Here is a 12,916-nt window from a genome sequence, read left to right as displayed (position 1 = left end):
TACATCTGTGGATTAACAGGATCAACACACATTGATTCTGACCCAAGAGGGTTGGAATAGAACAGAGATGCAAAGATGTTCATGGTGAGCACTGCAAAAAGAAATCAAAAGGACAAGACTTGTGGTCTTATTTTTTCTGACAAGTGGATGCTGACCCATAATGGAGGGCGGGGGCGGTAGGGAAGAATGGAGGAACTTTGGATTGGGCAGAGGGGAGTGAAGGGAGAGGAGAGGACGTGAGAGTGGGGAAGGATGGTGGAATGAGACCCACCTTATTACCTTATGTTCAGTTATAATTACACGACAGCGTGACTCTGCACCATGTACAGCCAGAGGTATAAAGTTGTGCTAAAAAAATATATTTTTTTTAAAGGCATTGGCAGAGATCCATGAAGCTGAAAGCTGAGCTCCAGCCACCTCTGCCAGGCAGGTCTCCAGGTTCTGCTTGAACCTGGTCTGTGTCTAGAACTCAAATCACTTCATGTCCCCACTGAAGTCCCATTTCCACCGTGAAGGGGGCACCTTCATTAAACTGTAATGCAAAGTATAAAAAACAAAACAAAACAAAACACCTATAAAGAGGGAAAAAATAAAGTAAAAGATGTAATCGCAGCCAACAAGTCACTGGGTCGGCGAGCCTCGCAGGTGCACAGGGCGGTGGGCGGCGGGTGGCTCAGTGCGCGTGCGCGCGCCTCGGTCCTGAGCGAGCATGCGCAGTGCCCCGCCTTGTGCGCCTGTGCGAAGTCCCGGCGGTTTTGCTTGCGGACTCCAGGGAGGTGTGAGGCGCCGGCGTCGTCTGAGGGTTGCTGCTCTTTGGCCGTCGCTTGCCCGCTATGACTTGGTCTTCCCTGCGTTCTTAAAGCTGTTCCTGCGAGCGCTGTCCTGGACGGCGACGAGGAGCAGGGAGGCGAGCCGTCACCTGAGGCTCTGAGGAGAGTCGCCAGCCTGCCGGGTACTGTCACGGCGATGGCCTTTTAGTCCCTTGCCTGGTCCTCACCGTGGCGGAGCAGGTAGGTAAGGTTGCTGTCCCCGCTTTACAGACGTCAGACCGAGGCCGGGAGAGGGGAGGCCGCGTCGGGGTCACACACCCGCGGCCCAGAGGTCAGCGCTGCAGGGCAGGAGCGCGGGCTGCCGCGCGGAGGACTGGTGGAGCGGGGCGTCATTACAGACCAAAAATCGCGGCCTCGAACTTTCTGGAGCTGTTATGAGGAGACGCCTCAGAAAGCACTGAAAGTCCGAATTTCAAATCAGAAGAGAGCTTTATTTACTTGGCCAGGGACTGTCACCCATCGTGGAGACTTAAGCTCTGTGGGAGGACAGCAGCTTCCTGGTTCATCCAAAGAGAATATAAGCACAAAATCCACCACTCAGTGACTTGCTTAACACCATGTAAGCTAGCCAGTCATAGAAATTAAAACATTAGGAAGTGGGACCTGTGGGCTCCAGGCGGGACTGGAATTTTCCAGTCAGCAAGCCAGCTGATAAACAGAAGCAAAAAAAGCATTAGCTTTGCAGTTAGTTGACCACAGTCCTGGGTTCAAGCAGGTGCTGGACAGTCGCTTCCTGAATTTGAGCGGGGGGGTTGCGGGGGCTGAGAATCTACTTCGAAGTCATATAGACCCACAAGTGTACTCAGACCCAGGATGTAGCTCACCATGACTACCGCTGCATCCTGATTAGGGTACAATTTGTGGGGTACAAAGTACAGAAAAACAATTTTTATAAGAAAACAGCTTTTGTAACAGTTTTTTATAGAAGGCAGCAAAATGGAGTCTTAGGCCTGTCTCTGACAGTTCTTGCTTCATAATTGTCTTATCTCACTTATCAAACTCTTATATCTATAAGCTATATTTTTAAACTAATATGTAATCTAATTTACACTTCTATTGATTGTATTTATCAGTTCACACCACAACAGAGCCAGGTGCACTTGCATGGTTCCCACTTTTCGGGAGAGCAGAGCTCCTGCCCTGCAAGACAGAAGTAGGAAATAATGCCCTTCCTTGCCCTTCTTGAGCTGGGGGTGGCAGAATTTCTCAAGAAGCAGAATGGCTCCGCATATGTGTGTTGTTCCCGAGTGTGGAACCAGTGGGGAGCGCCATTGGTGCATGAAGTCCACTTGCAAAGGGTGTGGGCAAAGAATAATATCATGGTTCTGAAAAAGTAGATTCTGAAGGGGAAAGGGATTTCAAAACAAGAAATGTGATCTGCTTTCCAGGAACTTTGTAGTTTTTAGGGCCAGGTTTTTCAGAGATCATTTCCCTATTATTTTGTGTAGACATGGCGACCTGATAGCACAAAACTGATGAAAAACACAAGCACTCAACTACTGTGCTAAATTCCAGTCCCCCAGTTCCGCTTCTTATCCGGGCTTGAATCTTTAATAGGGCAGTCTTGCCTTTTGCTAAAATACCTATAGAGATGGGTCAGACTTCTTATTCCTTTGTGTTGTTCACTGCTGTCTTTCATTGTTCTGCAGTGAGTTACAAAATCATAGTTACAAAACCACAGGACTTCTCCTTTTGAGTTTTATCAGTGCTCACTGTGAACATGTTTGCATCTGTGTTCAGTGCCTTCCCTCTTGGTTCAGATTCAATGTGTGTTGATCTTGTTAATCCACAGATGTATAAATTTTCTGTTTAATAATTTAGCAAACATGTAGTTTATTGGTTTATCAGTTGCATATTTCTGAGTCATATCAAGCAGTTTTCCAGCAGCTGACATTATATTTGCGTCCTTGTGGCTAGAAATGGATTTAAATAGACTATAATAGACATAAAATAAGAACAATGATATAAACTTAGAAACTGAAAAAGAAAGAAAGCCATACTCTTTCATTGACTTAGTGTATGTTTTTTTTTTTCCCAAGGAAACAGTTTATTAAAGATAGTGTTCATCTGGTTTGTAGTGCATGCCTGTGATGCCAACCAACTACTTGGCTGAGGTTGGAGGATATCTAGTGCAGAGAACCATTTTCCCAGGCAGATATCAGCAATGGCTAAGCCTCCAGCAGTTCCCCACATTCCCGGTTCCCTTTGGGGGCCCAGTGGTAACAGGGATCTAAGGCACATGAGAATCCAGAGAATATCTAAAGTCTGTAAAAACCCTGAATTCCCTTTGTAGCTGAAGGATTTGGATTGGAAATTTCCCAAATTGGAACATTAATGTCAAAACCATTGGCCACTAGAAATTAGGCATATGGAAAATAGGCTAGAGTTCGGTGTCACAGCTGGGTACCTAGTAATAATGTCTCTAGGGAAAACCAGATTCCCTTTTCACCCCAGCCTGTCCTCTTTGGATAGTGGGGCAGAGGCAGGATTTTCTCTGTACCCCAGTACGGACCCTCTCATTCAATATGCTAGTTTTATTTTGATCTGAAGAATTAGCTTAGGCCACGCTGGGCATGGTGGCTCAATCCTGTAATCTCCAGCGACTCAGGAGAGACCAAGGGAGGACTGCAACAATTCTAGGCCAGCCTGGACAACTTAGACCATCTCTAAAGGGCTGGGGATGTAGCTCAGTGGTTAACACCCCTGGGTTCAATCCCAGGAACCAAAAAATGAATTAGCTTACTTTGGGAGTCTTATTTTGTAGGGAGGGCAGAAGTGCAGAAGCCGCAAACCTCCAAAAGTGGGGCTGTTGCAGGTCAAAGGCACACAGGCTCCCAGGATGCCTCCTCAAATAGCAGACTTAGTATGTCTTTATATTAATGAAAATTATAGTCCATAGTCAGGGTTACCTTGTTTTGGAAAATATTACCTCCTTTTACTTCTTTGTATCATGTGTTACAAAGCAGCTCTTTCAATTCCATTTCTGACCCTCCCTATTTCTGGACAGGTAGATTGGCATTTTGACTTAACATGTCATGCAGCAAAGGAGATTTGATGTGCTTGTGGAATCCTGCTCAACAGTTACTTGATCTTCCTCAGGGTCCTCCTGGCAGTTGTTATTGCTATTGTGTCAACCATCATGTGTGTCACCGTGAAAGGTAAAGAATAGCCTTTTCTATTTGACACCTATTTCATTTTATTTTAATAGTTATTGAGATGTAATTTGCATACGCTGTGATGCACCCATTTAAAGTATACAACTCAGGGTTTTTAGTACATGTCAGAGTTGTGTAACTATCACCACAATCAACTTCCAAACATTTTATCACTTCCAAAAGAAATCCTGTCAGTACCAATTAGCATCCCCCCAGCCCCCGCCAGTTGACCAAGCCCTAGGCACCCACTCATCTGCATTCTGTCTCCATAGATTTGCCTATTCTGGACATCAGAGAAGTGGAATTATCCACTATGTTATCTTTTAGTCTGGCTTCTTAGCATAATGTTTTCATGGTTCACCCATGTTATTCATGCTTAGACCTTTATTCCTTCTTATGGCTGATTAAATTTACATTGAAGGGACCCCATTTTACTCATCAGTTGGTGAATATTTGAGTATTTCTCTTTTTAAATATTACCAATAATGCTGCTATGAATATTTGCACACAAGTTTTTGTACAAACATGTCTTTTCATTTCTCTCAGGTATATATCTGGGAGTGGAGTTGCTGGGTCATGTGGTAACTCTACATTTAACCTTTTTTAAAAAATATTTTTTAATTGTCAATGGACCTTTATTTATTTTTATACAGTGCTGAGAATCTAATCCAGTGTCTGACACATGCTAGGCAAGTGCTCTACCACTGAACCACAACCCCAGCCGCTCTACATTTAACCTTTTGAGGAACTGTCAGACTTCTGAGCAGCTGCACCTTTTACTCTCCCATGAACAGTGTAGAGGGCTCTAATTTCTCATCCTAACCAACACATTATTTGACTTCCTGATTATAGACGTCCTAGTGATCAGGAAATGGTATCTAGTAGTTTTGATTTGCATTTTTTGATAACTAATTGACTAAAAGGTGTTGACCTTTCATGTGCTCATTGGCCATCAGTTTTGGAGAACTGTCTAATTCTCTAAAAGGATAAACAAGTTTATTTATCTCTTTATCAATGAGTTAGAGTTATACGGATTCTGTGCCACCCCCTTTATTTTGTTTTGGTGCTGGGGATTGAATCCAGGGTGTTGCACATGGTAACCAAAATCTATCAGTGAACTATACCACTAGGCCTTCTGTCTAATCTTTTTGTTAATTCTTCCAACATATTACAGATTTATGCAATCATTTCTTAGAAAATATCTCTGGAAATATTGGAATCTTCCCCTCTTTGATTGCAGTGGTTCACAGTGAGCTAAGCATTCTGTGGCTAATAAAAAAGGGCATAGGAAATTTTAAAAATTGAGTCTCTTCTCTTAGCTGGTCCCAATTTGTGTCCTTTTTTACATGACAAATCAGTAATAATAGGATTTGTGCTCTCCTAACCTCAGTGAGATGTTATAGAAAATTATACAATAGGATCATGGGAATCCCCGAATTTGCAGCCATTGGTGAGAAGTGCGAGTGGCCTGGGAAATCCGGAGCTTATGGCTGATGTCTAAAAAGAAGATGGTGTAGGGGCGGCCTGTGGCCTCAGCTGGTAGCACGTGACCTCCATGTGGTTGATCAGTATCAGATTTGCTTTACACAGTGCTGTCTTTAATGACTTCTTCCTTCTTGGTACTTTTACTGCTGAAGTTACTCCACTCATTCAACCACCATCCCTCTTTTAACACATTCAACCAGTCTTAAGCTCATTCCATGTTGGTCCCTTCCAGTCCCTTCACATCATCTCCACTTGCCTCTCTAACCCCACATCACATCTCATCGATGGTTCTGTTGCCACCTCTCTTTAGCTTTGTTTTTCTTCTGGCTGATACTTTGCTTTACCTGCTTCTTTCCAGCTGTTCCCATATTCTCTGATGCTCTCATCTCTCAAGGTGCTTGTCTACAGTCATTCATTGCCCAAACTCTTAGCTCTTTCCTCTCTCTGCCTTCTATTTACCAGTTCGAGCTCTTTCTATCATCTCACTCTTCTCCCAACCTGCTATAGTACCTTCATTTCCCTTCACAAGTTTCTATTTCAAGAAGACTCTTTGGATTTTATTCTGTCATGTAAAACTAGAAACACAGGTTGTGGAGAAAACTCCCATTTTGACTCAAGTAGCAAAGACTACTACTATTCCCCCTGTGTCTCTTACCTTGGACATTACCAGGAAGCCATCTCCTGTTAATATGCTCTCCTCGATTTTGGACTTAAGATTATTGTACAGCTACCTTTAAATTTTCTTTCGCTCTTCCTGTGTTGTCTCTCTCAGTGACTTCCTGTGTTTCCTCTTCCAGTCTCTAGTTTAAGTTCTGCACCCTTCTCTGTTATTTCGCTACCTAAAAAATAACTGAGGTGTTTTTCTCCCACAGGTAAGAAATTTGGTCAATTAACAACAACCCTGTATTGTTTGACAACAAAAAAATAATCCAGAATGACAAGATCATATGCATCATTACAATAAGAAGATTTTCAGCTTTATTCAGTTTCCTTACAAATGCACTGTGCTGTACTCTTCACAAGCACATAACACATGTGCTCTCTAACAATGTACACTACAGAAAAACATTTAAAGAAAAGTTAAATAACAGCAGCTTGATATTCACCATAATGATGATAGAACATCAAATTAAAATGTTATATTTATTAGATTATGGGTTAATACCACTGAGGTATAAAAGTAATAAGATAAAATAGATAAAAAGAATAAAAACCTCAGAGAAATATGTATATGAACACAAACATGTTATAACACTCATTAAAAAACTAATAAGGAAAAACAATTTTCCAAACAATATCTCAGAACTATTTAAAATAAACAGTGTTCAAAATAAATAACATTTATCACATGTACTAAAACTGTGACAATCGTATAAATAAATCATCACCATGCTTGGTATCCTTAAGGGATATGTGACCCAAGATGAATTAAAAGGAGAGGTAAAAAGAGAATTTACAGGGGGAGAGAGAGAGATTCATGGCTAAAGGATATTAACTTTAGACCAAGATCAACCATTCATCAAAGCTGACATGTGGGCCCAATTGCTGTGGGTTAAGGATTTCTAGCACATCCTGAGTGATAAACTGTTCTCTCTCAGGTCTAGCTGACCAACCTCAGAGCACCCAGCATCTCAGAGCACACAGTTATCTGTGTGGTTGGAGATTGAGATCATGAAGCTGACTTGGAGATTCAGGCTGTTTCACCATCTGCAGAGGGTGGCTGTGGGTGGAGGTGGACAGGACAGGATCTAGAAGTAAGGTCCTTGAGCATCCTAAATAGAAAATCACTGACTCTGTCTGTCATCAAGCCAGGGATGCAGAATTTTGTCCCTCCCCTCAGGCCTCCATAGTTCCAGGACTTCCAGGCAATGAGGTGCGATCTCGGCCCCACACCCAGAGCTCCGGATCATAAGCTTGAATCTGGAAAGGAAAAGAGCCCCCACCAAAGCTGATGACTTTACAGGATATTGAGGGTTTTGAAGTTATGGTTAATTTATTTTTCCACTCCTTAATATTACTTCACCTTGATTTGGACTTTCTAGTCACCGTGATTCAACAGTCTGCAAATATCTAAAACTACAATGTTGAGAGGCTTTATTCTATTAACTAAGTTCTGTCAGCTACAAAGGAGGTGACATAGTAAGGTGTAATTATTAGATTTATTTAGCCTGGTGACAAATGAAGTAGCTATATATGGATATCACAACATTATCAGCTTATCAGAATCATGTTATATAAAATGTGGGACATATTTTCAGATTACTTTTCAATAAAAATCAAGTATATTTTCCTATATCAGATAACTCAATTATGCTTGCTATGTGGAACATTTTGTAAAGATGCTTTGACAGATAGAATCCTTTTGATGTCCCTTCCCATCAAATTTGAAAAGTTGATGTTATCAAGAGACAAGCTTTATCATTGTCCCTGATTTGAGTAGAATAGTGGTTGAACATTAGGAATATTTCTGCTTGTATCCACCAAGAAACCTTAGTTACATGGTTAAATGCAAAACTGAGGACTTCCCAAGAAGTCCTTCCCTCCCTCCAGAGCTTTCGCCTCCTCAGAGCCCACCTGCAGCCACCCACCTTCCTGTGTCTCTCCAGTCAGCCCATCCCTCTCCCCCGACAAGCACGCACAGCACCACCCACCTCCTCACACTCCTCCCTGGAAACCCGAGTGTTCCAGCCCATGGAGCAGATGAACTGATAGCGCAGTTTGTGGAACAGGGGACGCTGGGCGTAGCTCTTCCCATAGAGGAAACGAAAGATGTCTTGTTTAGGAGCCTGGTTGTCCTCCTCCATGTCATTGGCCAGGTAGCTGGGGAAAGAAACCAGGTTGCTCTTTAGAGGCACAACCAAGGGGGCGTCAGCTTCCCAAAATGGACTCCCAGAGGTCTCTGCCAGACACACACCTTCTGAAGAACTCCAGCTCTTTTCTAGAAAGCATTGAGCAACACAGTTGTGGGAGAGGCCTGAGGGGTGGTTGGACACATCTTGGAAGAATTTTCAGGGGGTGTGTAGAAAGAGCCACAAATGTGAGAAGACTCCTGTATGAAGAACCAGAGGGGACCACCCTATACTGGACCTGTGCCAGGCTGGGAAGGGGCATCTGTCTTGGAAATCCAGAGGCAGAAGACAGAACAGTGTTGGTATAGATACAGGAAGGAAGAGCAGTCAGATGTGTCTGCACCTCCAGTCTCTCTGCCAGGGACAGGAGGTGCCCATGCTTTCCTGCACTCCTCTCAGGTGGGCTTTATGTTTCCTTGACTCTTTAACAACCTGCCTTTAGGGAGCATGTGTGTTTGCTTTGACTAGGGAAGTGTGGAAAAGAAAAACAAACTATACTACAGTGCTGTGATCTCGTGTACACGGAGCAAACAGGACAAAGAGGCTAAAAGTAAAAGAAAGGTTAGTGCCCCTCTGCTCCCCTCCTACCCTCCCAGGTAGTGAGTCCTGATTGATGAAGGAGACCAAATACTCACAGGGCCACAAAGAAGTGGATTCTCTGGTACTGCCAGGAGAAGAGGCCAGCCCGGCTAAAATAAGCTATGACCATAGACAGGAGGTACTGATGGAGAGAGAAGAAAAACACAGAGAGAGGTCACATCCTGGAAGAGGAGGAAAGAGGGGACAGAGGAATGGGAGTCTGGGGTGAAGAGTGCCCCTGCGAGAAGGTCGCCAAGTAAGGAGACCTGCTGTTTTGGGGAAGGACCTGTGACAGTCGGAGCAGTCGGGGGAAGAGGAGGCTTAGTGTGTACTGTAGGATCAGCTCTGAGGGGACCTTTTGAGGAAAGGCATGTAGGTGAGCTGGGTGAGGAGGGTCTTGGGTAAGCTGGAGAATGGGGCGTCCCAAGAAGTGTAAAGAGGAGAGGAGCCCCAGCCATAGGATATGGCTCACTCTGTAGAGTGCTTGCTAGCCTCGAATGCACAAGGCCCTGGGTTCAATCCCTAGCATCACAGAAAAAAAGGCTGTTGAGCAATGGGGTTGTGGCACAGTGGTCGAGAGCTTGCTAGCTACCTGTGAGGCATTGGATTCGATCCTCAGCACCACATAAAGATAAAAAATAAAGGTATTCTGTCCATCTACACCTAAATAAAACATATTTAAAAAAGTAAAAGAGGAGAGGTGCCCAAAATCTCAGATAACAATAGCAGAGAGGGGAGGATAGGAATGCAACACCCCAAGCAGAAGCATGGTCCACCTGTCCTCACTGCATGGAACTGCTAGGCCCTGAAGGGAGATGTTGACAAGTCACAAAGGATCAGAACTTGGCACATCTTGTTGGTTCTACATGGAGACAGAACGTCCATGGGCTAGAAAGCCCTCCCCTCTCCAGGCTGTGCTGGAGCAGGATCACTGCCCAGTGGAGGACAACCTCACCTTGTCAGACACTCTCAGCTTCTTGTCCCAGGCCAGGAATCTTTTGACAACAGGATCCTCTGTGAACAGCACACTGGTGTTAGTTGGGAACCAGAAGGGGCTTCATGGGTGATAGAGAACAGAGAGAAGAATAGGACCTGCATTGGAGAAGGTGTGGGATTGGAGTGCAATAGAGCCCAAAAGAGCCCAATATCCCACGTGGATAGGAAAAGGTCAGGAACATTCCTGGGAAAGCTGCTTTGCCCTGAAACCCCCCAGGGAAACAACTGAGTGAGGGTTGGGGTAAGAGATAGATGTCTGTATGACTAAGAACTTGGATTAAACCGCAAGGGCCCATCATCCCCCAAGAATGCACCACCTCAGAATTAGAGTTACTATGTTATTTTCTCATTTGATGGTCACCCCTCAGGGAGGAGGAAATCTGTTAGAGCGACAGTGTCTGCAATCAGTGAGGATAATTGGAATCAAGCTCTGTGATCCCAAGCAGGGTCATTTTTCAGGTGTAATGTAATCATCCATCATCTAAGAGTTTCACAGGGTACATGGGTCCTGAGTCCTCCAGGAATGGGGATCTCAGGGATAGCAGGGCTCTTTGGAAAAGTGCAGAGGCTGTAAGTTCCTTCTTTGTGTAAAGAGCAGGATTGAAGGGCGCTATCTGGGTATCTCCCTACCTAGAAGCCTCTTGAAAACCTCATGGTGTTCTGGTTGCACCGAGTCCATGCGCCGTTTTTTGAGTTTCATTTTGAGGCCACACAGTGACTCCACATCCCAGGGGTGATTTAGCCCACTTTCCACATCCTCCAGCTCATCCTCAGATTCAGTGGAGGACTCTCTCTTTCTCTTTATGCCAGTGGTCTCAGGCAGGAGTCCAGATTCTACCCAGAGTGCAGAATCAAAAATCCCCGGGGGATCATCCTCCGAGTCTCCCTCAGATTCTGAGGTCCACTCTCTTTTCCGACATGGGAGGCAGGGTTTTACCCACAGACCTGAGTAAAGGAAGCAGAGTCAAGCTCCTGAATTTGGAACTCATCCTTTCATCCTCTGATCCCAGTTCACCTCCCACCCCCAGACCTTCAACTGTTGCCTTCTGAGCTATTGTTCCATCTCTCCCCTTGGCTGGTAGCCGTCTTCCCCTGATTCTCCGTATCATTGTCCCATCTCCCTGTTCCTCAAAACTCTTCCTCATTATGGACACTTTCTCTCATGGGTGGAGTGACCCTTTTTACATCCCCTCTACCCGCTTCCTGAACTTAGATCTCATCTTCTAGCCCAATTCCTTTCTCTGCAGATTTTCCATCCATGTGGACTTCCTTGTCCCGTGGCCTATTCTGAACTTCAAAAGTGGGCTTCCCACCTTTCCTGACTGCTCTACCCCTTCGTCCTTACCAGTCATCATGTCAAATCAGTTCTTACTCTAGCTCCCTCACCTGATGGACCTGCCACTTCATCATCTACCACCACTTCTAGGTGGGATTCTGAGGTGCTCGGCTGGGAAGGCGATTGCCCAGACTGGGAGATTTCTTGATCTGCCATAAGTTCTCCAATACTCTTTCTTCCTTCTACAAAACCTAGGTTCTTATTAAGGTAAATCTTTCTTCCAGAATTTGGTTGAATAGAAGTCTGTTTGCTCTTCTCCAAACAGGAGAAATCAGGTGAGGAACAGTTCTGAGAACAAACTGTTGCCCACTGCACTCCCAGTGGTCCACAGAGTCTGTCCCTTCCAATCAGGAAGGTTGGAAGCCTCTGATGTCATCACTCATTCCAACCTGGCAACCAGTTTGAAGGAAAACACCTGTAACTGTCAGACTGGTGTGTGCACCTGTCCTAGAGTTCTAGAGGAGATGGTCTCTGCTGTGACTGATCCAAACTCTGTCCACTTTGCCAAACTAACCTACGGGTCTCTGACTCCCTCTTTCACTTCTGTCTAGACCCGGGTTCTTCTCTCCATTCTCAACACAACACATGTTAGATACCCAACCTCTGGGCATTTCCATTTCAGAGTTCAGTGCAGTGGGAGATTAAGGAGTATGGCAAGGAAGAAGGGGGAGGGCAGAAATGACATGACCTCCCAAGAAGGAGCTCAGTATGTACAAAAGAACCCACGTACACTGAATTATCACTTGAAAACCCTAAAAGGAAACACTCAGTTTAGCAAATCTAATCTGCTAAGTGCCACTGGCCTTCACTGTTTTCAGAAATCTGTTAAGGGGACACACACTCTGCACTTCGGCATGTTTGATACAAGGATTCCTTTTGAGGTCATAAAATCATAGGAAATTGTACACATGCTCATGGTTTTCCTAGAGTGTCTACACTATCTGGGAGTCTATGGATCACCTCAGGTTAGCCTCTCAATTCCAATCAATCTCTCTCCAGTTACATAGCATATTTGAGAGCACAGACATTGCTCTTGACCTGCATATTTCATTGTCACCAATGCACCCTATGGAAAGTCTCACATGTAGAAAAAAGAAACAAATGGGAGATTTTCCCATTGAAGACAGAGAATAATATTTGCTGAGAACATGGGAAGTGCATGGGATGTGACCCAGCACCCAGTGGAACTGGGGAGGTGCTTCCAAACGTCCTAACTTAGCCTTTTGCTTTACAGCTGGGCATTCAATCCATGTTTTATCTTTCTGTCCACAAAATGTGTTTAAATGTGTAGAAAACTTGCCATGTTAACCATTGTGCTGTGTAGAGGGAGAATTGTCTCAATACATGCATGTCTCACTTAAAAATGGAGATATATTCCTAAAAATGTGTTATAGGCTGATTCATCATTGTATAAACATCCTAGAGTGCTCTTACACCAACTGAGATGGCTACAATCTCACTGTGCTGTCATACTGTGGGACAAATTCATGTATGTGGTTCCATCGTTGGCCATAGCCTCATCACGTAGGGCATGAGTTTAAATTTCTGTTGTGCAACCACCTGCATCACTCATCTGGAGAGCTTTTCCATCACCATAAACAGACACTCTTTACCAATGAAGCATTATTTCCTTCTTCTCCTTCTACAGTTCCTACTGACCACCATTCTACTTTCTGTCTCTATAAA

The 12,916-nt window shown here is 44.3% G+C and overlaps 1 protein-coding gene and 1 pseudogene across 2 annotated transcripts in view; one reads left to right on the top strand and one right to left on the bottom strand.

Annotated features, from left to right (window-relative positions):
- Window positions 1–718: 718 nt before the first annotated feature.
- Window positions 719–12,916, top strand: part of LOC113195597 (speedy protein E4-like) — a 67,102-nt pseudogene continuing 54,904 nt past the window's right edge. The window contains exons 1-2 of the transcript XR_013344270.1: window positions 719–1,014; window positions 3,842–3,988. The product of XR_013344270.1 is annotated as a speedy protein E4-like (transcript). The remainder of the gene's footprint in view (window positions 1,015–3,841; window positions 3,989–12,916) is intronic.
- On the bottom strand, window positions 7,075–11,499 carry LOC144256830 (speedy protein E4-like). The gene is made up of 6 exons (XM_077802374.1): window positions 11,286–11,499; window positions 10,525–10,745; window positions 9,854–9,912; window positions 8,955–9,040; window positions 8,122–8,290; window positions 7,075–7,390 (listed from the first exon to the last, which is right to left on the bottom strand). Exons 1-6 carry the CDS (start codon window positions 11,384–11,386, stop codon window positions 7,307–7,309), a joined length of 720 nt encoding a protein of 239 aa, XP_077658500.1. The 5' UTR covers window positions 11,387–11,499; the 3' UTR covers window positions 7,075–7,306.

This window comes from Urocitellus parryii, chromosome 9 (assembly GCF_045843805.1).
Source record: "Urocitellus parryii isolate mUroPar1 chromosome 9, mUroPar1.hap1, whole genome shotgun sequence".
NCBI lineage: Eukaryota > Metazoa > Chordata > Mammalia > Rodentia > Sciuridae > Urocitellus > Urocitellus parryii.
Note: the sequence above shows the minus strand (reverse complement) of the source record. Positions and strands in the feature narration are given on the sequence as shown.